This window comes from Chaetodon auriga, chromosome 15 (assembly GCF_051107435.1).
Source record: "Chaetodon auriga isolate fChaAug3 chromosome 15, fChaAug3.hap1, whole genome shotgun sequence".
Lineage (NCBI taxonomy): Eukaryota > Metazoa > Chordata > Actinopteri > Chaetodontiformes > Chaetodontidae > Chaetodon > Chaetodon auriga.
Genome location: NC_135088.1, coordinates 5,392,383 through 5,416,402, shown reverse-complemented (window position 1 = coordinate 5,416,402; position 24,020 = coordinate 5,392,383). Strand labels below are relative to the sequence as shown.

The window sequence follows — 24,020 nt, the reverse complement described above, 5'->3', positions numbered from 1 at the left end:
TTAATGCTGCAGCTCGTCAACGTGGAGCTCGTTTCATTAACTTTCTGTTTAATCTTCATTTATTTACAGTCTGAACTTGTTTTGAATCTGAATCTGCAGAGAAACTGAAGTCATTAGTTAATTGAGATTACGTCTCCGTCTGCAGTGAGCATTTCAGCCTCATGGGGGTGCTAACGAGGCTGCAGTCTGTTCACAGGGGAGACTCACGACAAGTTGCTGACCAATCAGGACACGGCTGATACTTTCAGGACGGTTTAATGACACAAAGCAGCAGAACGTGACTACAGAGAATGAAAGACTGAGAGTGAAGTAACAGAGTTAAGCTCGTTAGTACAATCAGGAAGCGTACCTCGTTTAGCCATGTGCATAGTTTGAATGTAGATAAACTTAAACACAGCGTTAGTCCAACACGTTGTCACACAGAAGTCCAAATGAAAACCTCTTTAAACCTGTTTTAAAGGTCTGGAAGGTTTATGGTGCCAAACCTCCAAACTGAAGAACAGAGAGTCGAAAAGCTGCAGCCAAAAATAAGCAAATGAAGCAACACGTGAAAGCTGTGACATCGTCCTGCGTCGCTGAAATAAACCTGTTCATCACACCTGTCACTCATTCATCTCAAGTCTGCCTGCTGGCCTAGTTTGACTTATCCGGTCCGATCCGGTCTGACCTGGTTTGTCCCGTCAGGGCCAGTTCTGTCTGGTCATGAAGTATCCAGCCGGGTCGGAGAGCAGACACTGGTTCTGCTGGCCAGAGCCGCGGTTTTTAGCATCGATGAGGAGCAGAGGAGACTGGGAGTAATGGGAGATGATGCCGCTCACTGATGGGAAAGTCTGCATGCGCGCACACAAACAGACACACACACACACACACACACACACACACACACACACACACACACACTTTAGCGTTGTTTCTCAGGTGGTGTTTATCACTCATGCTAATGCTAACACTCGCTCCAGCAGTCAGTGTGCTGCAGTAACTGCTAACAGTCCGATTTGAGATTAAATTAACCATCAAAGTTTAAAGTCACGTTCGAATAAAATGATTTCAGAGACATGAAACAAAAGCAGCTTATATTTCTCGCTGATGAATGTCAGTTTTACTGAAAGACAACAACGACCAGCAGACTTTATCAGCTGTAGCTAACTAGCTAAATAAGCTAACACGAGCATCGTGCGTTAAAACTGTGTCTCCGGCTTATTTTTCAATGTTTTTTTCAACGTAACACAAACTAATGATCTTAGCTAATGGTGTGCTAACTCTTGCCATTTGAAGTAACCGTAGGCAGTTAAGCAAGTTAGCTGGACGTGCTAACATTAGCAGCTCACATTATAGCAGACAAACAGTTTGACTCTGACACACACTGTTACTATAGTTACTGTTGCAAAACTGTGATTGGACAACCGCTGCTCAGGGGTGGGGTTTAGTGAGTGGCTCCTTCTGAGGGCATCAACTCAGTGGGTCATGTGTACCTCCTGGGCTTTGAGTCCAGTTCCCAGCAGGAACTGCTGGTTCTGCTGTCTGATCTGGATGTTGTAGACCTTGTCCTGGTAGTAGACCATCAGAGTGAAGGGCTGATTGGCCAGCTGCTTGGTGCTGTCCCTCACCAGGTACGCCCCGTCCTCAACACAGACAGAGACATTAGGGTGGACGTCACAGCAAACTGACAGACAACGTCTCCTGATCATTGAAACTAAGTTCATTTACTCAGTTACTGTACCCTCCAGATACTATGTTATACTTCAGAGGCAACGCCGGTACGTTTCACTGCACTACATGTATTTCACTGCTATAGTCAGCCATTAGCAATCGGAGTGTGTCTCCATGAACTGCTGAATTAGCTGTTAGGAGCAGCTCTCGTTAGCAGTGTTCTCATGGAGGGACAGACGACTGTCCCTGGATCACTGTGACTCTGAAAAGCTGATTCTCAGGCTCTGAAGCCTCCTTCTCTGGTTTCTGAGCAGATTTCTGGAGGTTTATTCATGACAGACATCAGACTTCATGTTTTCAGCTCTCTGACAGACAAAAACTCGTTTGGCCGTCAGATAAAGAGCGAACGAGAAAGAACAACTCACACAAAGCAAAGTTAGAGACTCAGTCCACTGAAAACAGCAGCACCATTAAAATACAAGAAACCAGCCGCCCAAACACACCACACACACGTTCTGCAGAACCACTACGGCTACTTTGATACTTTAAGTTCATATACTGGGTTACACTCTCAAAGTACTGGACTTTTACTTGTAGTACTGGAGTATTTTTACTTTGTGGTAGTTGACCTGAAGAATGTGTTGTGTTCTGTTACCTTGCAGACGTGTTTGAGACATCCTTCAGCCTGACCTCTGGTCACTTTACCCACATACCAGCTATCGTCCAGCCCCTGCATGCACATGCACATGCACATGCACACACATACACATACACATACACACACACACACACACACACACAGAGTTCAACAGAACAGCAAACACAAAGACAACAGCACCACCTGCTGTTCAGACTGAAGAACGTCACAGAAACAGCTTCAACACTGAACTGATGATGATAATAGTAACAATAATAATAATAAGTTTATTTGTGCGTGTGTGTTGTTACCTGTGTGCATCCTGCAGTGGATGGAGGAGGACGAAACGACAGTCTGTCTGATCCTCCGAAACTGCCTCTTTGTTCAGCCATTGCTGCGTGCACACACACACACACGCACGCACACACACACACAAACCAAGTCAGTGCAGTGTTTACAGCAGCTGAGAGATGATGGAGCGCCCCCTGGTGTCCACAGGGCAGCACAGACTGTCTGAGTGGGATCAGACAGGACGGACGTGTGAGAGGACGCTGAGGAACAGGACGTTCAGTGATTTAAATCTCCATTCAGGACGTCGGCTTCATCCCGCTGAATGTCTGATTCTGTAGTTTCACCTGGATTAAAACGTCGTCCTGAACGAAGAGTTAAAGGACCGAGTCCTCATAACACTCGTGAATGCATCACGTCTGTCCCGTCTGAGGGACTTTACGCTCAGACACAAAGAAAATCAGAACGTGCGTAAAAAAGTCAAAGTTTGAGTCAAACTTCAGCTGTTGTCCTCTGAGTTCTTACCAGAGTGAAGTTTGTGAGGCAGCGATCCTGCAGAGGGAATGCTGAAACACAAGAACACACAACATGAACATTTACACCAGTCCAGGTGCTCACAGCAACGTCCTCACTGTGTCCTATCACCACGAAGGATGGTGTGAAGACATCTGTGCTGAGGGCAAACTGACAACCAGAACCAGAACCAGAACCATAAACACAACCAGAACCAGAACCAGAACCAGAACCTCACACAGGGCTCTACACTAACTTTTCCACTGGTAGCACTGGATTTTCCTATGAACTGGGCACATGCCTTGTCATTGGCATAGGTTGGGTTCACATTCAGCCCACATTCAGTGCGATCTGGGATTTGAATTGTGTGAACGGGAGTTCCTCTTTCGCTATGTTATAGGCAGTGTTAAACTTAATGACCATTTCGTTCTCTTCTGTTGAGCGATTACTCTCATCCATCCGCTGAAAAAAAGTCGGGAGGGGCTCAGTGTTTCGGGTGATGCATTGGTCCCGACAGGTTTTGTGTTTTATGCTGTCGTTGTGTAACTTCACAGTTTCCAGCTTAAATTGTGTCGACCCCGTAACAAATTTATTGTTGCCTGCAACAGACGGGCCACACTGTCGACACCAGACACACAACATAGTTCCCCCTTCGTACCGCAACCACGGGTACTGTCAGCCATTGTGGTTGAAAGCAGTACTTTTTTTTTTTTTTTTCACCTGCTGCTCGGCGGGTCTCTCCCTGACCTCCTCATCAACAGTAGGCCTACCGTCTGATTCGGCACCTTTTGCTGGCTCTACCTAACCACCAGTCTCCTCCTCTCTCTCCTTATTTAGTTTTTGGAAAAAATCAGCAATAGACCGCTTCATTTTTGAGAATAGCGAAACGCTAGTCTTGGTGTCTTGAAGTTCTGTGCGCTGCGCGTTTATGCGACGGCTTATGTGCACGCGACGGCGCTGTCTCAACAGGAGAGAGTGCAGGTGGAGGCGGCTGACTAAACCAGTGAAAAAAAGGACGACTTTCAACCACAATGTCTAACACGGAGCCATAAAACTGATGCGCTCGCACGAACGCGACCAGATGAAATTCTTACTCGCAAACTCTGAAAAAGAGGTCGCATATGCGACCATTTTGGTCGCAGTCTCGAGCCCTGTCACAGACATCAAGTTCATTTACAGAAAGGTTAAGTAAGGGTTCCTCAAACACACACACACAAACAATTATTTTCCTGTTATAATTTGTCATACCTGTCTCCGTGACGTGATGTGGGGCCAGGAAGTCCAGGGCGGGGGGGCAAACTTTTATGATGAAGGGGGAAGGTGTTGTGTTTAGGAGCTGGAGGAGAGGAGAGGAATTCAGAGAATCACTCAGATCATCTTTACTGCACCATGAAAAGAGGAAAACATTTATAAAGCAAGAAGAAATCTCACCTTCATCATGTGTTTGCTGATGAAAGAGGAGAAGAGGAGAAGAGGAGGAGAGGTGGAGAAGAGGAGGAGGAGAGGAGAAGAGGAGGAGCGGAGGAAAGGAGGAGAAGAGGAGGAGAGGAGGAGAGGGTCAGAGCTCATTCTGGGTAAAGTCAGCATCTCAGTGACATTGTGACGAAGAGGAACTCACCTCCCTCCTCACGTCAAACCTGTCAGAACAAACACAGAAAGATTGATTTTCACTTCAGGAAAGTTTGATCGTCTCACAGCTGCTTCATCGCTGTCATATGCCTCCACCAACCATCTGAAAGGTGATTGGACGACTGACTCGTGTGTGCTGACCTGCTGGGAGGAGGTCGGGCTGAGGAGTTGCTCCTGCTGATGGATGTGGAGGCTGGAGGAAGAGCAGGAGGTTTGGACCAGGTGGGAGGATCAGGGACGTCCGGCTGAGGCCTGAACAGACAAAGACACCAACAAAAAACCTTAATACAACACTGAGCAGACGAGCAGACAAGGAGACGAGCAGACGAGGAGGCGAGGAGGCGAGGAGGCGAGGAGGCGAGGAGGCGAGCAGACGAGGAGACGAGCAGACGAGGAGACGAGGAGGCGAGGAGGCGAGGAGGCGAGGAGGCGAGCAGACGAGGAGACGAGCAGACGAGGAGGCGAGGAGGCGAGGAGGCGAGGAGGCGAGGAGGCGAGCAGACGAGGAGACGAGCAGACGAGGAGATGAGCAGACGAGGAGACGAGGAGACGAACAGATGAGGAGACGACTGTAGACGACACTGACTGAGTGAGTGTATGTGTGTGTGTGTGTGTGTGTGTGTGTGTGTGTGTTACCTCCATGGTTGTGCGCCCGGCTGTATGAAACACAGACATAAAATGTACACAGTGAAGAAGAAACGTTGAAGGCAGGACAGAGCAGACATCCTCAGTGCCTGGGGGTCTGGAGCTCCTCAAGGTTCTGTTCTCGGTCCCTTTTAGTTTTCAATTCACTTGAATTTAACTGAATTACTGAAGTCCACTTCAGAAGACGTACTCACCCTGTCCACTGTGTTGCGATGAGGACCTGAAGAAGAGAAAACCATCATGATGAAGAGTTTCAGATAAATAAAGTGACGCTCGTCGATCTCTGATCATCACATTTACATTTATTAGTCTGTTTAAAAGGATCTAAAGAGCTGAAAGACAAAGACCAGAACCTGATGGGTCCAGGATTACCTCTGATGGGGGACGAGCTGGATCCTGAATCTCGGCCCGGTTTGTTGCCACGGAAGATCTGCGGCGGCTCTGCAGGAACTGAACACAACAACAGAGATCAGACGTCACCTGGCAGGTGATCAATCAGCCAATCGGCTTCATTTCTCATCTGAAAACATCCAAACTGTAAAACATCCGGTCGAAACACGACGGACTCGAACTCCACTCAGCATGTCTGTCTGTCCCGCAGCTGGACAGTCCACCTTTTCGCCCACCTTTTCCTGATGCTCGTCCTCCAAAGTGTGGGGAGGGGTCTCTTCTGGAGGGCGACTCTCCGGCCTGTGAGAGGCAGGCAGAGGTTTATGTCACTGGAGACCTGAAGACACACAAAGACCAAAGACACACTCACCATCCGAGGAGACGGGACAGATAGCGTGGACGCTGGGGGGCGGGGACACACGGGAGGGGGCAGGCCTCTGGACGACACATGGTTATCCCTGTTATCTACACTCACACACACACACACACACACATTTATTTCATCGTAACAGTTTGTGTTAGAAAACATTGGAAGGCTGGTTTCCATGACAACAGTCTTTGTGAATCCAATAACTTCTGCACTTCACCTGTTTAGCAAGTGTAAGCTAACAGCTACATCAGCTAACAGCTACATGTGCTAACACCTATCCATAAGCTAACAGCTATCCATGAGCAAACAGCTATATGAGCTAACAGCTATCCATGAGCTAACAGCTGTATGAGCTAACAGCTATCCATGAGCTAACAGCTGTCCATGAGTTCAGTATAATCATTCCTGTCAGTGAACTAAGATGGTATGACCCCCCCCCCCGTGGTGCTTACCTATGTAATCACTGTCTCCGATGGGCAGGGCGGGGCACACCTTGAGAAGCGCGTCCTCTGAGGGAGGGGGTTCATAATCGTTGGCCCCGTCCACGTCATCATTGGGGGACTCGTAGTCCCCCCCGCTGCCCTCCTCGTCCCCGCTGTACGGACTCTCATAGTCATCATCAAACTCTTCGTCGTCCTGAAGGAGAAATGGTGGATGACAGGGAACACCTTGAAACCACCCTGAACCCCCTTGCAAGCACCCGGTAACAACCTAACAACCACGCAGCAACATCCCATAATGTAGCTGCAGCTTCTAAAGCTTCTACTGCAAACAGAGCTTTTCAGGATGAAGTACTCTGATACTACAGTAAAAGTACTACTACCACACCACCAAAGTACTCCACTACAAGTAAAAGTCCTGAAATACTATCAGCTAACTGTACTCAAAGTACTACAGTAAAAGTGTTCATGTTGCAGTAAAATGTTCATTCATTTGTTTTTGCTGCTGCAGATGTTTCAGTTCATTGAACTACTTCATATCCTGTTGGTTGCTTTAATTTAAAGTGATGCATCAGATTACTTAAAAGTAACTAAAGTTGTCAGATGGTGTAAAAAGTACAATATTTGTCTTTGACATGTCGGAAAGTAGAAGCTGCATAGAATGGAAACGATAAAGTACCTTTAATTTGTACTGAAGTACAATATTTAAGTACATGTACTTAGTTACTTTCCCGCTCTGCTGACCAGAGTAAAAGAAACATTTCAGAGCTGAGAAAAGAGAAAAATGAACGTACGAACTCGTCTTCAGCCCACCCCTGAACGTCAGCCGCCGAGTCTGCGCAGGACAAAACAGCATGTCATCACGTGTCATCACGTGTCATCACGTGTCATCATACACATCATCACACGTGTCATCATATTCATATGTGTTCCCACATTTAATACAGCTGAGATCAAACCTCACAGGAAGAAGTACAGAGAAAACTCATTATATATCCTCTGAAGTAGCAGCACACACATACACACAGTACTCACAATAATACTGCAATACTGTCTCGAGTGAAACAATACGGATGAGAGTAATAAGAAACATCGACTGTAACAGCAAACGCCAGAATGATGTTATTGTACAAATATCATGTTGTGTTTAGTGTAATAAAGCAGTAGAACACAGTACAATGTAGTACAGTATACTACAGTATGGATATAAATATAAGGTGACATGCAGTAGTATACTATGATAAATATTACAGTACAGTAATACAGTATCAAATGTAAAATCTGTAGAATGAAAATACTGAATAATAAATAAATACAGGCTTAAAAAAACTCAAGTGATAATTTCTGAAGTGGAAAATAAATAAATCAGAGATCAGATTTAAGAAATACTGAGTACTGAGTGTCACCTCGTTGATCGTTTGATCAGTAATCAATATACCGAATCCTACCTGGTTCATGATACTTGGGAGTCGTTCTGTAATGGAAACAAAGAGACAGAAACAGCTGACCGTGAGCTCCTCTTCATCAGTTCACGCTTTACTGCTCAGTCAATCAACTGATCAATCACTGCCAGGACTGACTGATCAATATCATCTTTCACCAATCAGATCACAGAATCATAAGATCACTTCTTTTGCAGCTGCTCAGCAGTGAGTGAGGACATCTGTCTCATATCAGTGGAGTTCAGCTCCTTCACTTAAGTACTAATACCACACTGGAAAAATACTTTAAGGAATAAAACTGAGTATAATCAGGAAAATGTATTTCAAGTACTGAAAGTTGTCCAGAACTCAACATCAGTACAGCCAAATACAGTCAAATACTGTCAAATCATTCAGAGGAAAAGCAGCAAATCAAACCTCCGAGAAGCTCAAACACCAAACGATCAATCACTTTCTGTAAATAAGATAATTCATTAATGGACCGATCGATTGAGCGGAACTCAGAGAAACTGATTTAAGAAACTCTCTGATAACAATCTGAATTTGTAAAGTAACTAGTAACTAAAGGTGTCAGATGAAAGTAATGGAGTAGTACTTCCCTCTGAGACGACGCACGAAGTACCATGAAAGAGAAGTACCTGGAAACTGTGCAGAAGTACTTGAGGCAGCTGGTACTGCGGTAATCTGTCAGTTTATTAATACATCTGATCTGTTCTGATCGACTCCTGATGAACAGTTGATCAGAAATTGACTCCTCGACATCCAACTGAAGCTTTTAAATCTCATTATAAAGATTGGGGCCCCTGAGGGCCCCGGACAGATGATCTTAAAGCAGCAGCAACGATTTGAAACATGGACGTACTTTTTACTGAAGAGGCCTCGTCGCTCCTCCTTCTTGCTGATTTCAGTGCTGATCTTGGAGATCAGCCTGAGGAGACAGACAGACAGACAGACAGACAGACAGACAGACAGACAGACAGGTTATTCAGACTGTGGACACTCGTCTCTCTGTTTCCTCTTTCTTCAGAATCAACAAGCGTCCATGTTGTTGATAAACAGGTGAACCATCAGCTGAGGAGCTGAGAGGAGGCGCATCACGTCATAATTTCACGAGCTCTTAACATTTTGTCTGTCTGAGTTTCAGCTTAAAACACACACAGACATCACAGGACAACATGAACAGTGCTGAGGACTGGTCCCTGCTGGAACCTGGTCTACAGCAGAGTCCTGTCAAACGGCGCCTCAACATTAAGAAGCAGCAGCTTGTTGGTACTCACGGAGCGTGAAGTTTAGGGAACTTCTGGAGGTCGTTATCAGTCAGATTCTGCAACAAGCGAGAAAACAGCGTCAAGATGTCAAACCAGACAAAGAGAGGGGAGGTCTAAGGAGGTCTGAGGAGGTCTGAGGAGGTCTGAGGAGGTCTGAGAAAGTCTGAGGAGGTCTGAGGGGGTCTGAGGAGGTCTGAGGGGGTCTGAGGAGGTCTGAGGACATCTTCAACCCCGAAGGAGACCAATCAACTGCTTACAGACTAAACCTCCTCCTTTCCTCCTCTTGTCTTTATCTACATCCTCTTCTCCTTCTTCACCTCCTCCTCCTCCTCACCCCGGAGGAGGTGACTCTGACTGTCAGAAATGTTATTGTGATGTTTGTGAACTCACCACAAATCTGGAGCCACTGATGGAGTTCTTCAGCACGACTTTATCACAGCCGGACAGACTCATCTACAAATAAAGCAGACACAGCGTCAGCGAGAGGAGGCACAGCCTGAACCTCAGTGTCAGAGAGGAGGCACAGCCTGAACCTCAGTGTCAGAGAGGAGGCACAGCCTGAACCTCAGTGTCAGAGAGAGGAGGCACAGCCTGAACCTCAGTGTCAGAGAGAGGAGGCACAGCCTGAACCTCAGTGTCAGAGAGGAGGCACAGCCTGAACCTCAGTGTCAGAGAGGAGGCACAGCCTGAACCTCAACAAGCAAACAAAAACAAACCGGACTGAGGACATCACCTCCTTGCGGAAGTAATAAGCTTTGTCAGCTTCATCTCTTTTGGCCCCTCCGGCTCTCCGTCCGGGTCAGTGCTGTCAGGACAGTTCACTGTTGATCAGCAGTGTTCATGTCACTGACTGCAGTGACCACACAAGAACGAACTGACTCCACCTCAACATTCCATGTTTTAGACGTTGCTGTGACGCAGCTTTATCTCAGTTCAGTCATCTAAAGACAAAGACAGGACAGGGGACAGACAGACAGAGTATGGACAGAGGTCTCACCCTCTTCAGGTAGTCAGCCAGCTGCTGTGGACTCCAGCCCATCACTACCGATCTGGACGGCACTTGGTCGGAGCTCATCCTGCCCCACCTCGTTTCTAGAAGACACGACGTCCGTCCAGCTAGTGTCAAAACGAAGACCTCTGCTCTAACGAGAGGAGATCACCATTGGAAAGACAGACGATCACCTGGAGACGAGTTTCAGTTTTATTTAATGTCCGTCCAGCTGCTCTTCCTCAGTTTGACGTCCACTGTTGGACTGTCTCAGACTCACAGACGTCCTCGTCCTTCGCTGCTCCCTTCTGCCAAAACGCACAAACAAACTTCTCAAAAAGACTCAAAAAATAAAATGACGGCCAACCGTCTTCAGAAAGTTTGACTTCCTCAAATCAACACTTTGTTTCGCAGAAAAGAAACCGGAGCAGAGACCAGTGTGCAGCAAACGTGTCTGAGGAACCAAAATGGCTTCCTTCTTTCTTTCTCTCTCTCCTCCACTCTTTCTGTGTCTCTCTATCTCTGAGGAAGTGACTGGGGGTGAAGGCAGCATCCTCCTCCTCCCCCCGTCTGACCACAGAGCGGAACAGATGCTGCAGTTGCACCCACTCGCGGTAGTTCGCCGGCCGACAGCAACCACGATGCACTGTTAAAAACAGCAGCAGGTAGAAACTGACTCTGGATCAGTGTGACGCTTCAGCCTGATCCCTGCACCGACACTCAACACTGAACCCGGGTCAGTTTAAGGGAATCTGCTCCACCAGGAGATTTACATGTTTGACTAATGGAAAAACATCTGCCCACATTCTCACGTCCTGAAGTACACCTCTGAAGCACTTTGTACTTCTTATCTTCTCGGGGAGATGTTGTACTTTTACTGCTCTGCTTTGATCTGACAGATTTCTGAATAAATAAGAACCTTAAGTGACAGGAAGAATATTCTGTGTATTAAACAACATGGAGATCCAGTAGGTCTCCTTCAGATTCTCAAACATCTGATTGCTGACTTTAGTCTCGTCTGTTGCTTGTGATGATTACAGTCACAGCTCCTTAAAAAGGGCTGAAGTACTTTCTTTCTCCTCCTCCTCCTCCTCCTCCTCTAATGCTGCAGCAGTCTGACTGGAGCTTTGATAAGATTTTAACCTTCATAACTTCACTCCTTCCTGCCACCTCTCTGATGTTTTAACGGCTCTTTTTTAGGAGTGTCAGAGGAAAAACCCTCCTCTGCTTCCTCCTGTCAGTCATGTTGGTGTGATGTCACATGACTCATGAAACAGTCTGAAAACAGCAGCGAGACGCCAAATTCGACGCCAGCAGAAGAACGATCAGATCGGCTCGCAGGTGGACTTTAAGGACCACGCCTCGACCGGATGCCTCAGAGACATCCAGTCTGATGGAGAGGTGCATTCTGGGAGCGCAGATACAAAAATAAACCCGAATGCAGATGTGGTGGTCACGGCTGATGGGAACAGCGGCGCTGCAGTGTGAAAGTGATAACAAAAATAGTTTGGTATCACGCTGTCTGAAATAACCTAATTTTCATGTTAATTATGTTGTTAACCAGAAACCTTTGACGAGTTAACGAGAAGAACATCTAAACAGATCTGAATTCATTCATTCTGCTTCTGAAACATTTCAGCTGGTTACAACCACGTTTCGACACCCAGTTCATATTCATGAAGCCAGTTTAGACCAGTGGTGCCCAATACAGGGGCCGGGCCCCTCCAAAGAGTCACCGGGTCAATCTGAGGGGTCGTCAGATGATTACAGAAGGAAAAGTCTCTGGACTTTGATTTGAGGCTGAAACACGACGAGAGGCTCGACCTTTGACCCCGGGGATTTCTTGAAGGGCCTCATGCCTGGTTTCTTTAATTTATTATTTATTAACACCAACCAGCTGTCAGATAAATTTTGTATACAGAGAATCAGAAAATGGAAAAACTCAACTAAACAATGGCTAAACTGATCTTTAGTAAAATACTGAGGTGAATGTAGTTTGTTACGTTCCACCAACAGGAAGTATACATTACCATGGAAACTGAGTTAAGCAATGTTTGTCTTCACTGAACTTCAGTAAACTTCCTCTGCCCTGTTGCTGTAGCTTAGCATGCTAGCTTAGCTCAGCCTGACACAGGGCAGACAGGATGTGGACCTCAGTGATACCTGAACAGGTGAAGCTGCTCTGGTGAATTAGTCAGTTTGTTGTGGTCGTTTTCCACCGTCAGACTCAGAATCCTCCACGTTCAGCAGCTCGTCTGTTCGATGAACCGGCCGAGCGTGGAGAGGAAAAAGCAGACTTCCTTTTCTTCTTCCTGTTGATCAAACCTGGTTTCAGGCTGCTGTACCAACAACACGACTTCCTTCACAATGGGAACGACGGCTGAGAGCAACGAAAACCCAACTAATCCAAGATCTGCCAGTATGAGTCTGACAGAATCTCATATGATTTATACATTCAAACTGGAGCTTCAACCATCTCACAACTGATTAAAGTTAATCACCAAATATTTTGAGTAATTTACAGTAAAAACACCAAATATCTGAAGCACACCATTAACAACCAACAGCAGAGGGCAGCAACACGACACTTTAGTCCGTCTAATCCATGTGATGTCTGAGGTTCTGTGAAACAGGCGGAGAGACGTCTGACTTAACCTGTGCTAAAGAGCAGCTAACTGCGTCTAACTACCATCCACTTCAGGTGTACGTCTCTCTTGTTACCTGTCCATCTGTAAGCAGCACCAGGTCTGTTGTCAGAACGCTCTCGATCGATCCCCAGCGTGGAGAGACGAGGACGAACCAGTGCTACCAGCTAGCTGCACTGGCTAGCTAACATACAACACAAAGTTAGCAGATACAGGTTAGTTGCACTGGCTAGCCAACATACAACACAAAGTTAGCAGATACAGGTTAGTTGCACTGGCTAGCTAACATGCAACACAATGTTAGCAAATACAGGTTAGCTGCACTGGCTAGCTAACATGCAACACAAAGTTAGCAGATACAGGTTAGTTGCACTGGCTAGCCAACATACAACACAAAGTTAGCAGATACAGGTTAGTTGCACTGGCTAGCCAACATACAACACAAAGTTAGCAGATACAGGTTAGTTGCACTGGCTAGCTAACATGCAACACAATGTTAGCAAATACAGGTTAGCTGCACTGGCTAGCTAACATGCAACACAAAGTTAGCAGATACAGGTTAGTTGCACTGGCTAGCCAACATACAACACAAAGTTAGCAGATACAGGTTAGTTGCACTGGCTAGCTAACATGCAACACAATGTTAGCAAATACAGATTAGCTGCACTGGCTAGCTAACATGCAACACAAAGTTCACTTAGTTAGTAGAGAAAGGTTAGCTATACTGGCTAGCTGACAAGCATCAAAATTTGCCTAGCAAACACATTAGCTTCACTGGCTAGCTAAATACACAGTATAACTTTTACTTACTTAGCAGAAACAGGTTAGCTTCACTGGCTAGCAAACGGGACCTTGTTGTGTTCTTCATTCTTCATAATTTAAATCTAATCCAATGTGAGATGAGGAAGCTCCCTGTTTGTTACTTGTTAACTTTGAAATATTTTTCAGTTCTGGATTTTCTGAGTTTTTAATTGGCTGAAATTAAGTCAGCGATGCATTCACTGACACTTTCCATCAGTGGGATGATTTAGCGTCAGCTCAGACCGACAGACCACAAATACCGGAAGTGTTTTCTGTTCACGGTTTATACGAGAAACATATTTTATTGTTATTTCTACAAACAAACACAAAGTGGATGAGAACAGCCTTCAGTTTCAGGAATTAGTCAGCATCACTTCCATAATCAAAGTTACAGGAATCGATCATGAAGCTTCGTGGTGTTTCTCAGAGCTCTGAGTCAATGGCTCTTTACGTTACATCCTGCAGATCATTGGTTCATTTTCTAAAACACAATCAGCTCCTGAAGCATCCTGATAGGACGTTTCATTATCAGTCACGTCTGCAGATCTGTCATTTGAGTGTTTCTGGTGATGCGATCACTGGAGCTCATCAGTCAGAGAACAAGTGCTTAGAAAAAAAACTGTTTATTAAAATCTGAATTTCTCCAACAAACTGTATTCTGATACAACAAACAAGTTCTGACATGAAACAACTTAAGCTATTTGAGCTTTTTTCATCCTGGAGCGACAAATCAACGTTGGATGAGCTGATGTTTGTGATTCACGTCTTCACATCAGAGACACTGAATTACTTAAAATCGTCCTGTTTAACTGACTCCAGCTGCTTTCTCCACTTTTACATTTTAACTCAGAATCAGATTTATTTTTGTGTTTAAATGATAAGGAAGTCAAACAGCTTCTTCTCGTGTTTCTGACAGAAAAATGTCTCATCAGAAGAAACTTCTGCAGTTTCTTTGGTCTCACCTTCGTCCGTCTGTCCATCAGTTCTGACAGCTGTTCCCTCAGAAGCTTCAATGCAGACAGAAAACATCCACTTCCTGTCTCACCTGTGACCTGCCATCGTCATTCACACAGACACTCAGAGGACACTCGACTTCATTTCACGGCAGGAAGCTGCTGAGTTCAAATCATATTAGAAGTGACAGACTGAGGGCTGAAACTATCAAAACAAAAGCATAGCTGTCGATGAAAAAAATTATATTTTGTGGTCTCAGAGTCTGAACCGGGGCTGTGGACTAAGGTCCTGTACCAGGACTCCTCTGGCCCATCTTTAGAGTCTCGTTCTGTTCTCAGACTCCAGCTGACAGGGGCGCAGCTAAAACCAATCTGTCTCGGTTCCGGTGGTCCTCACGGTGGAGTCGAGCTGCGGAGCGTCAGTGACTCTTCTTGGACGAGCCGAAGCCCGAGAAACCCATCACAGCTGCCATCTCATCGTCCTCCTCGAAGTCCACGTCGTCCTCCGCCCGGCGCTTCCGCTCCTTCTGCTTCTCCTTCTTGTAGGCCTTCGCCTTCTCCTCCTGACAAACAGGAAGTGTTCACGGTTCAGATTAAACAGCTGCTGCAGCTCTGAGGCCATCATCATCACCATCATTCATTCATTCATGCAGGTGAGCTGACACTCTGATCTGAGGCAAGGTGAGAGGGGAATCGACAGGTGGGAGGTTCTTTTAAACAGGAAGTACAAAGTGAGAGAATGTGTCTGCAGATCAGTCTAAATCCTGATTCATCAGGCATCGCTGATTGGCTCAGCTGTTGCAAAGCAATGAGAACAGTGATGTGATTGGCTGACAATCTGTATTAATCCCTCTGCACACCTAAATGACTTACAGAGTTCTTCCTCCACTTGTTTGATCAGGATATGTCTCTATACAAGTATCCCAGCATGCATTTCACTTTACCCAGCATTTAGAAAAGTGATCATCACTAAATCAAGTCAAAGTCATTCATTTCCTCCCCAGCAGGGGGCGTGTCCTCCCACCTCCTCTCGCAGCTCCTTCATGCGCTCCTCAAAGTCGTACTCCTTCTGCTTCTCCTCCATCTTCTTCTTGTTCACCTCGAAACGTTTCTTCACCTGATCCAGAGACGAGCGCTCGACTCGCATCGACATGCCCAGATTCCTCTGGTCTGCTCCCACGCACGCACGCACACACACACACACAGAGTAAAACACAGTTTACATAAATTTGCTCGCACGTACACGCTGATGTCATTTTGTGGTGAACTCACGTTTCTTTCCATTGATGTGATCCAGGAAGTTGATGGAGTCTTTCACGACACAGTCACAGACGTTACAGTAATAACTAGGAGAGAAGAAGAGGAAGACGAGAGCCAATCAGAGCAAAGAAATGGATTCAGACAACAAAAACAGCTTCAATCTGTTGAACTTGTTTGTTTCACGAGTCCAAAACAAATTTCCCCATGGGGACAATAAAGTATATCGTATTGTATCGTATCGTATCACATCCAGCAGAACAACACAATGATTCATGGAGTCGAGTTTGCGGTCAGTCCAGGCTTCTCTCTTTGAGCTCTGGTTTGGTCTCCTCCACCTCCTGAGGAGAACATCTGCTCCTCAGCTGCTCTGAGTCTGTCTGCAGGAAGTCAACTGAGGCTTCATACAGCTTTTACTGTGAAAACAAAAACCTGGATCTGGAGTCAGTGTCACAAGGATCAAACTCTTCCTACCCGCCCATCTCTGCCTGAGGGGTGGTCTTTGTGATGACGATGGTCTTCCCCAGTTTGGACTCCAGATCCACTTTATAGTCTCTGTGACGCAGGAGGTCCCGTTTGACCGGCGGAGCCGTTTTCCCTGAGGGACAATTCAACAGACGTCAATGGGAACATACTGACGGTAACCAATGAAATCCCTTCAGCTGTTATTCGGACATGATGATAATCAAATTATGAAATAATCAGTAAACAACAGAGAAACAAACAATAGAAAACGGGATTGAAAAACAAACCTCTGAACCAAACATTAAACTCAAGTTTTGCTCTGAAAAGTGGAAAAGTCAAATTTTAACTCCCTGGTTTCAGTTTTAAACATTGTTTTTACAGCAGAGTTTGATGTGGAGGAGAAGAGGAAAACATGAACATTCAGTCATTCATTATGTGATTCTTCAGCACGAGTCAGCTCAAATCACGTCAGGCTTTTACAGAATGAAGGAAACCGCAACCGAGACAATGATTTCCAGAAGCTTCATCCTGAAGATCGAAGCTTCTGCACAGCTAAAGTGAAGCTAACTGAGAAGCAGGCTGAGCACTGACAGTGTCATTTTTCTATTATTCAAGATGAAGAGAAAACAAACAGGAATGAACTGAATCAGAATATAAACAATAACTTCAGAAATCAAAAATTAACAAACAGGAATCAAACAGACAGACCTCATCGTACCTGATTCAGCATCAGATCAATAACTGTTATCAGAATCCAATCAGTGGATCGCAGACTGTCCAATCAACATTCAGAATAAGTCAAATTCAGCACAGCAACGTGAAAGAACGTTTTGAAGAAACGTTTTAATCTTAATCTCACCATCTCGCCGCTCTCTGTCTCTCTCCTCGGCCAATCGTTTCTGAGCAAGGTTTTCATACTCGTCTTTGTCCCACTTCCGGCGGAAGTCATTCTTACTGGACTGGAAGAAAAGAAGAAGATGATCAAAAGTCAGAAACGACAGATTAGGAACACGTCCTATCTGACTCAGGTGCCTCGCCACTGCCCCACCCCTTCAGGTAGAAACAAAACTCCTTAACTGACAAAACAAAATGCCAATAACAGTTAAATGTTTGATGTCCAAACTGCTCCGCTGTCGTCCATGTTTGGTGACATATTCCTACTCTGGAACTTATTCAGGTTTGAAAGAAGCTTCGTTTGTGTTCCAACAATGTTCCGCTCCTGGCTTATTGATCTGGGAAATCTTAATCGATGAATATCTTTAAGACCCTGCCAAAGTTATGTTCTCGTTCTCTCTGTATTTTGGTAGCTGAAGACATTTGTCCTCATAGGTGGATAAAATGTACTGAATCACAAGTGTGAGTCTTTCTGTTAATGCGTGTGAGATATTGATGCTTTTATTCTGAAGGAATCTGACCGGACGCGTTTTTGTTCTTGCTGCTAGCGGAACACAGGCTAACAGTTAGCAGCATCATTGTGTTTCAGCGACGCGGCGGACAGAAATAAACCAACACATTTATTAATGTTTCGTGAAGCAGAAGAGTAACACGTGACGTCGCTAAATATTTTAAGAAATCTGGAAATTTAAACGGTCTTTGGGCTAAGTTGGCTATCGTTACCTGCTAACTGACGCGCCAGCGTTTGAACCCGTTTTTAACCTCGTTAAACAGATTCAGTCACAGCCGAAAGCCGCGCGGACAAACAGCCACATCCGCGCTAACTTCAAAGTCATGTAACAATCAAATAATTTCACATTTTTAATATGTAAAAAACGAGCTCAGATAAGGAACTTACCCCACTACCAGACGCCATCTTGTTTACTGAGTGACAGAATACGGCTGTCGTAAAATCAAATGCGTCTGTAAGAAGTGAACAGCGCCGCCTGCTGGAGCGGAGCGGAAATACAGTGACTGGAGTACAGCTGCAGGTACACAGACAGGTGGAGTCAGTGACAGTGATGTTTCATACCTACGACTCGTCGAAGCCGAAGGAGCCGCTTGATGAGCGTTTCTACTACTACTGGACCAGGATGACTGAAGATCACTAAATAACGAACGGAGGACAAACTGAAGATTTAATCACCGAAATCACATTATTTAAGAAGGCAGACAGACAGACAACAGACAGCAGGAGTCTGAACGTTCACTTTTATTTCTCATCTTTTCTTAAATTTTAGCTTTGTTGCTTAGAGCATCAATGAAAAAGAAAACTCCCTGCCTGCTACCTCCCCTGTATCAAATAAAAGTTTAAAGGAAAAAAAAAAAACTGTCCACCTTTGACTTCTCGTCGGACCGGATGCAGCCCAGGTGAGGGGCGGCAGAGCAGGCCCCGCCCCTCTCAGGTGCGGCTCATTAAAAGCTGTGAAAGCAGAACAATGGCGTCTGTCCGTCTGAAGCGAAGGCGCCAAACTCAAGCTGCAAAAAATGTCAACCAGTGGAGTGGAAGGTGCAGCTCAGAGCCCACTGCTGTCCTCCAGGTAACTACAGCGACCAGAACTCAGGTAGAACCAGAGACACCCGCGACCCGGGACACCTGTCCGAGAAAAACCCGGATCATAGAGCTGCAGGTGTCTGTAGAGTAAGGGGTGTCATTTCCACCTTTATGAAAGTTTGTCTTCATCACTTTGCAGATTTGATTGAATCTATCCCGGCCTATCTCTACCTCTCAACTGTTAAAGAACAAAGAGCTGATCAAACACCTGTGTTCACAGTGATTAAACCTGACAAGCAGCAGGTGACTCGCCTCACCTGGTCTGAGGCCACGCACAGGTTACTGCTCCTCTCTGATTGGCGGAGCTCAGAGCTGTAAAAATAAAGACCAAGAATTTTCGTTTTATTGAGAAACAGCTGATCTATTCCTCAAACAAGCTGATTGTAGAAAAAACAATATTAACTGATCACAAAGAATCAGATCGATAAGATAAATGATCCGAATCAGAAGCGTCACATTATAATACATATAAGTGCGACAGGAAGTGTTTACCTTTTTTTTTTTTTTTTTTTTTTTTTTGCTAGATTTAGTGGCTTTTGTGTAAATTTCCAGAATAAACCGTCAAATGAGTTTTGTTACACCTTCGCTGAACTAAACAGAGAGTTTGTTGGTACAAATACACATTTATTGATTTAGTTTAATATCTTAAATTTGTTAACTTCTTTCCTCAAACCCATGAAGACCCCAGAATCAGAAAAAGCCTCTGACTTTAAATTAATTACAAAACTTCCGGGGTTTTTTTTTGTTTTTTTTTAAAGAAACTTGTCTTTAGGTTGAACCAGTGTAAATGTTTGATTTATTCAGAAGCTCCTGTTGATGCTGTTTGTGTCTGTTCGCGTCATTTAGTTTGTTTCCAGCATGAACACGAAGTCTGCCGGACAGGGTTCAGGATCAGCGCGTCCTGGATGTGAGGCTGTGATCAGGTGTGACGTTGATGCCTTCTATTGTCCTCAGCTTCTGTTTCAGCCCGTGGTCGTGTGTTTGTGTGAAGGGCTGGTCGGCGGCGGTGTGGAACGGCTTCTCTGACCCGCTGCTGGCCGCCGCCTCCGGATGCTCCGCCCCCGAGCCGTGGCTCCTCCCCGGCTGCAGCTCCGTCTATGACAGCCTGGTCAGGTGAGAAACACACCTGGAGTCAACCATCGTACCTGAAGGTGTGAAGAGTTTCTTTGCTTTGAACTGAAGCTACTTCTTGAAACGTGATGTCATCAGTCTTTACGTCCAGTGATTGGCTGACAGGTGAACTAACACATTCAGTAAGAGTGGTGGTAGAAGTACTCTAATCTCTTGTCAAAGTGAAAGTACCAATGCTAGAGTGTAGAAATACTGCTATAAAATACACTTAAATACAGAAGTATTGACATCAAAATGTACTTAAGTACCAAAAATAAAACTATTCAGTGACCATTTCATCACTTTAATGTTGAAGCTGGTGAGAGACTTCTTAATGCTGTGTACATTAATCCATCAGGTATTTGTTGATTTGTAAAGTGCTTGAGTAACTAGTTACTGTCACCACTGTCCATCAGTGCAGCGCGAGGACAGAGACGTCATCAACCAGCTGATGACTCAACATCAGACAGGAAGTGAGTGATTGAACAGGACGGAGCGGCCGCTTCAGCTCACTGTGGCTTGAACGATGTCCCACGAGCTGCAGACGTCCTTCTCTGACCTTGTGCTGATAATTGTCTTTTGTGTTGGACTCTTCTTCTTCTTCTTCTTCTTCTTCTTCTTCTTCTTATTCTTATTCTGCAGTAACATCTCTCCAGTCCCGTCTCCTCCTGCTGCCGGCGGCCTGCGAGAACGAGAGCGAGCTGCCAGCAACAAACCTCGCAGGTTCAGAACTTTTCATCTTCAGACAGGTGGTCTGTCTGTCTGTCTGTCTGCAGGCGGACGGCCTTTATATGAGACATGTGGCAGCATTTCTGTAGAACTAAAACACTACATTCAGCTGATAAAAACTTCATTGATCCTGTGTCTCTCCCTCTGAACTGTCTGTCTGTCTGTTCGTCCATCCATCCTCAGGCCGTCCATCTTGGAGCGTTGTATCCTGAAAGTGTCCACCAGTAATGTGGCTGTGGGGACGGACGAACTGGACAATAAGAGGTCAGTACGTTCTGGAAACAGCTAAAACCAAACATATTTTCTAAAGAACCTTTATGAAGAATTGATGACTCCATCAGAAGCAGCTGAGTGTCTCATTCAGTAATTTTTGCCACTTTTTAAACTTCAGCCATCAGTTAATTATCAAAGAAACATGAAATCAGTCAATCAGTCTGTGAAGATCAATACAGCAGAGGAACGCTGACTAAGATCAACATCACCTCAGATGAAACAGGAAACGTCTTCTTCAGTGTTCATAGATGTTTCTTCACACTGTCTTAACACCGTCCACCTGGAGGGACATTCATTACATCGGGCTCAGATGTTCACTGACCTTTGACCTCTGAGAGTTCATTGTTCCCGCAGGCCTCCTCTCGGTCGCTGCTTCTCCCGCCTCCCGGACCCCGCCAACACAGAGACCAACGCCGCGGTTCTGAAGCGGCGGCAGAAACAGATCCAGTATGGCAAGAACACCAGCGGCTACCAGAACTACCTGCAGCAAGTCCCCAGGTGAGACCGCAGTTCAAACACCATCCACCAGAACGAACCTCCACCAATCATCAGGAAGATGCCTCAGAGTGTTTAAGTTGTCCTCAGTGATAGCTGTCTGTCCATCAGTGAGGGCGCTGCTAACAGGAGCCCATTGTGTCTGTAGTCATTACTGAGGGGACAATGACCCACAAGCAGGTTCAAAACTCTGAGCAGCAGCTGGTGTCAAACTGACTCCGTTGTCTCCCTCCTCTTCCTCAGACACCTAAGGGATCCGAAGCTCCACCCGTCCACTCCCAACAAGTACAGGAAGTACAGCCGGCGCTCCTGGGACATGCAGGTGCGTCTGTGGAGGCGAGCGCTGCACCTGTGGGACCCTCCGAGCGACGCCCAGCTGGACGGCCCCGACACGCAGGACCCGGTGGAGCAGCTGTAGGTGGACGTTGTGTCAGAACTATTGATTAGTTATTATCGGCATTTGATCGATCGAGATGCTCAGTCTGTCGGGATTATTCCTCGGATCAAAACTTCTCTTCAGTCGACGATGTGCTCGCTCAACACCAGCTCGTTAAACACCAGCTGCTGTAAACGAAGCCACTTTCATGACCGTCGCTGCGTCGTCGGACTTACAGCTGAAGATTTATCAGCTGAAAATCGTCTGGTGACGTCTGAGGAGTCAGCTGATCAGTGGACAGACTGACCAGCGTCTACTCGTCTCCTCTGCTGGTGAAGTCAGCTTTGTGAATGTGACCTCTGGTATTTTTCAGGCAGAGCCACCTGGAGAAGATGACCTCCGACCTGTGTGAGGACGGAGGAGACAAGCGGAGAGAGAAGGAGACTCCAGCAGCCTCTAAAGCCTCCTCTGCGTCTCCTCTGACGTCTCTGGAGCTGCCTGGGCCCTGGAGCAGCCCGCTCTCACCGGTAACGCCGTTCAGTTAATGAGTCGACCCTCTGTGGTGATGTCACGACGCTCCTGTCAGCTGATCGCACAGCAGCCAGTGTTTACATCATGCAGACGTGGAGGACGCCAATTTCATCTTCTGTCTTCTTCTGTCAGGACGCTGAAGGAGGACACAGGCCTCTGCGCTCTCCTCCCGGCCTCAGTCCGCTGACCGCCCACGACAACATGACCGACTGGCTCCGTCTCCTGCTGGAGGCCGACGACGCCCGAGGTGAGGTCACAGGTCAGGTGTTACCATGACAACAGAGTTCAGAGGCTTCAGGTCGACTGCATTCAGTCAGTCAGCGCTGCAGCTGAGCATCGTTAGAATGAGCCACAGTGAGTCTGAGTCCACCGGCAGCTCAGGTCGCAACCTGTGACACCAAGATAAGGTAAGGTAAGACCATAAGATAAGGTAAGACAGTCTGTCTCTGTGGACCAGGGGACACTGCACCTGTCTTTTAGAGGACAAACAGGTAGAACAGAAGAAGACGAAGTGATCGTGAGTCTCTGTGAGGGTCGAGCGTGTTTTCACAGAACTTCTCAGACAAACTGAAAACAGGACGTCCAGTTGGAGGCTCTTTCACTCTTCGTGGACTTAATTTCTGTTTTGTCCTCGTAGATTTCGGCTCTGATGACCAGCAGGTTCCTGTTTTTTCTGACCAGCTCTTGTGGAATCCGTACTGATTCGTCGCCGCCGTCTGAACCAATGAGGTTCAGCTCTCTGTCAGTCCTCAGCCGTCGTCATGGAAACCTGACGCCTGGACCTTGTGTGTTCTGTGTGTGTCTTTGTGTGTGCTTTCCAGTCCCTAGCTCATTTGTCTTTTTAAGATAATTAACGACAGCAGGAATGTGATTGGTCCTTGATCCGGGTTACATCCACCCCTCCAGGGTGTCTTGCTGGGGGTGGAAGGAGGGCTGCGACCTGAAGAGAGCTGACGGGGAAGTGTTTAGATTTCTGGGTCGCTCCTGAACGCGTCCTCTGCCTGGACGGCCGGACGCCTGGACCTGAGTATGACTCTATAGTTTGCACTTTGTTTTCTGTTGATCTGCATCAGATGAGCACTTTCACCTGCGTCATGTTTGAGTTGAACTGCACTGAAGGAAAGCTGCTGAGTTTTTGTACTTAAGTCACTCGTTTTGTGTCTGAAGTCCTGTGGTCACGCTGGCGTCTCTGTGGGATGCTGCTGTCGTCTTTGGTCCACTGTCACCTTCATGCTCGGTCTGTCCGTCTGTCTGCATCAGGCTCCAGGTCCTCCTCTCTGCACCTCTGTGTTTTTTCTGAAAAACAGATTCCTTGATGAGTGGAGGAGAGAAGCTGTCGCTTTGTGTTCATTTCTTTTACTTTTTGTGTTTCTCAATTTGTCATTTTGTGCTGCTTGAATATCGAGAGCAAAGCTGAAAGATGTGATTTAATAAAGATAAATAAAGTGTTAAAAATTCACTGACTCAACTGTTTTCTTCTGTTGGTCACATGGGGATTCCTGTGCAGTAAAGTGTCCCCTGTGTCTGTTGTCCTCTTTAGAGTATTGTGTCTCCTCATTCATGTCACAGCAGGATTTTCCTGTTGGAGTTGGTTGAGGTGGACCTCATTTTAACTGTTTTGTGTTGGACTGAAGCTA

General features: G+C 46.1%; 3 protein-coding genes across 3 annotated transcripts; 1 reads left to right on the top strand and 2 right to left on the bottom strand.

Annotated features, from left to right (window-relative positions):
* Nucleotides 1-240: 240 nt before the first annotated feature.
* Nucleotides 241-10,454, bottom strand: lcp2a (lymphocyte cytosolic protein 2a). Its single transcript, XM_076749710.1, has 21 exons — nucleotides 10,270-10,454; nucleotides 9,663-9,725; nucleotides 9,282-9,328; nucleotides 8,867-8,932; nucleotides 8,011-8,036; nucleotides 7,357-7,397; nucleotides 6,575-6,758; nucleotides 6,123-6,217; nucleotides 5,989-6,052; nucleotides 5,735-5,812; nucleotides 5,557-5,582; nucleotides 5,354-5,373; nucleotides 4,859-4,969; nucleotides 4,707-4,725; nucleotides 4,520-4,535; nucleotides 4,337-4,424; nucleotides 3,101-3,141; nucleotides 2,599-2,681; nucleotides 2,306-2,380; nucleotides 1,473-1,622; nucleotides 241-830 (listed from the first exon to the last, which is right to left on the bottom strand). Exons 1-21 carry the CDS (start codon nucleotides 10,345-10,347, stop codon nucleotides 681-683), a joined length of 1,521 nt encoding a protein of 506 aa, XP_076605825.1. The 5' UTR covers nucleotides 10,348-10,454; the 3' UTR covers nucleotides 241-680.
* A 3,859-nt stretch (nucleotides 10,455-14,313) lies between these two features.
* On the bottom strand, nucleotides 14,314-18,211 carry zmat2 (zinc finger, matrin-type 2). The gene is made up of 6 exons (XM_076751378.1): nucleotides 18,174-18,211; nucleotides 17,241-17,340; nucleotides 16,391-16,514; nucleotides 15,932-16,005; nucleotides 15,684-15,829; nucleotides 14,314-15,222 (listed from the first exon to the last, which is right to left on the bottom strand). The coding sequence occupies exons 1-6, from the start codon at nucleotides 18,189-18,191 to the stop codon at nucleotides 15,079-15,081; spliced, it is 606 nt and encodes a 201-aa protein (XP_076607493.1). The 5' UTR covers nucleotides 18,192-18,211; the 3' UTR covers nucleotides 14,314-15,078.
* Nucleotides 18,212-18,742: 531 nt separating this feature from the next.
* On the top strand, nucleotides 18,743-23,395 carry slbp2 (stem-loop binding protein 2). The gene is made up of 9 exons (XM_076751080.1): nucleotides 18,743-18,855; nucleotides 19,824-19,982; nucleotides 20,622-20,702; nucleotides 20,892-20,972; nucleotides 21,336-21,479; nucleotides 21,720-21,890; nucleotides 22,226-22,379; nucleotides 22,516-22,630; nucleotides 23,021-23,395. Exons 1-9 carry the CDS (start codon nucleotides 18,803-18,805, stop codon nucleotides 23,083-23,085), a joined length of 1,023 nt encoding a protein of 340 aa, XP_076607195.1. The 5' UTR covers nucleotides 18,743-18,802; the 3' UTR covers nucleotides 23,086-23,395.
* The last annotated feature ends 625 nt before the right edge of the window (nucleotides 23,396-24,020 follow it).

Bases quoted from the DNA above. Each gene is read 5' to 3' on its own strand.
- lcp2a (XM_076749710.1), bottom strand. From the start codon at position 10,347: ATGAGCTCCGACCAAGTGCCGTCCAGATCGGTAGTGATGGGCTGGAGT. The intron at 7,398-8,010 runs GTAGGATTCGGT...TGTCCTGCGCAG, and splicing joins TCCCAAGTATCATGAACCAG to ACTCGGCGGCTGACGTTCAG. The intron at 6,759-7,356 runs GTACGTTCATTT...TTTCTCCTTCAG, and splicing joins GGTGGGCTGAAGACGAGTTC to GACGACGAAGAGTTTGATGA.
- zmat2 (XM_076751378.1), bottom strand. The intron at 16,006-16,390 runs GTAGGAAGAGTT...CTTCTCTCCTAG, and splicing joins CCTCAGGCAGAGATGGGCGG to TTATTACTGTAACGTCTGTG. The intron at 15,223-15,683 runs GTGGGAGGACAC...CCTGTTTGTCAG, and splicing joins TGAAGGAGCTGCGAGAGGAG to GAGGAGAAGGCGAAGGCCTA.
- slbp2 (XM_076751080.1), top strand. From the start codon at position 18,803: ATGTCAACCAGTGGAGTGGAAGGTGCAGCTCAGAGCCCACTGCTGTCC. The intron at 21,480-21,719 runs GTGAGACCGCAG...CCTCTTCCTCAG, and splicing joins TACCTGCAGCAAGTCCCCAG to ACACCTAAGGGATCCGAAGC. The intron at 22,631-23,020 runs GTGAGGTCACAG...TTGTCCTCGTAG, and splicing joins GGAGGCCGACGACGCCCGAG to ATTTCGGCTCTGATGACCAG.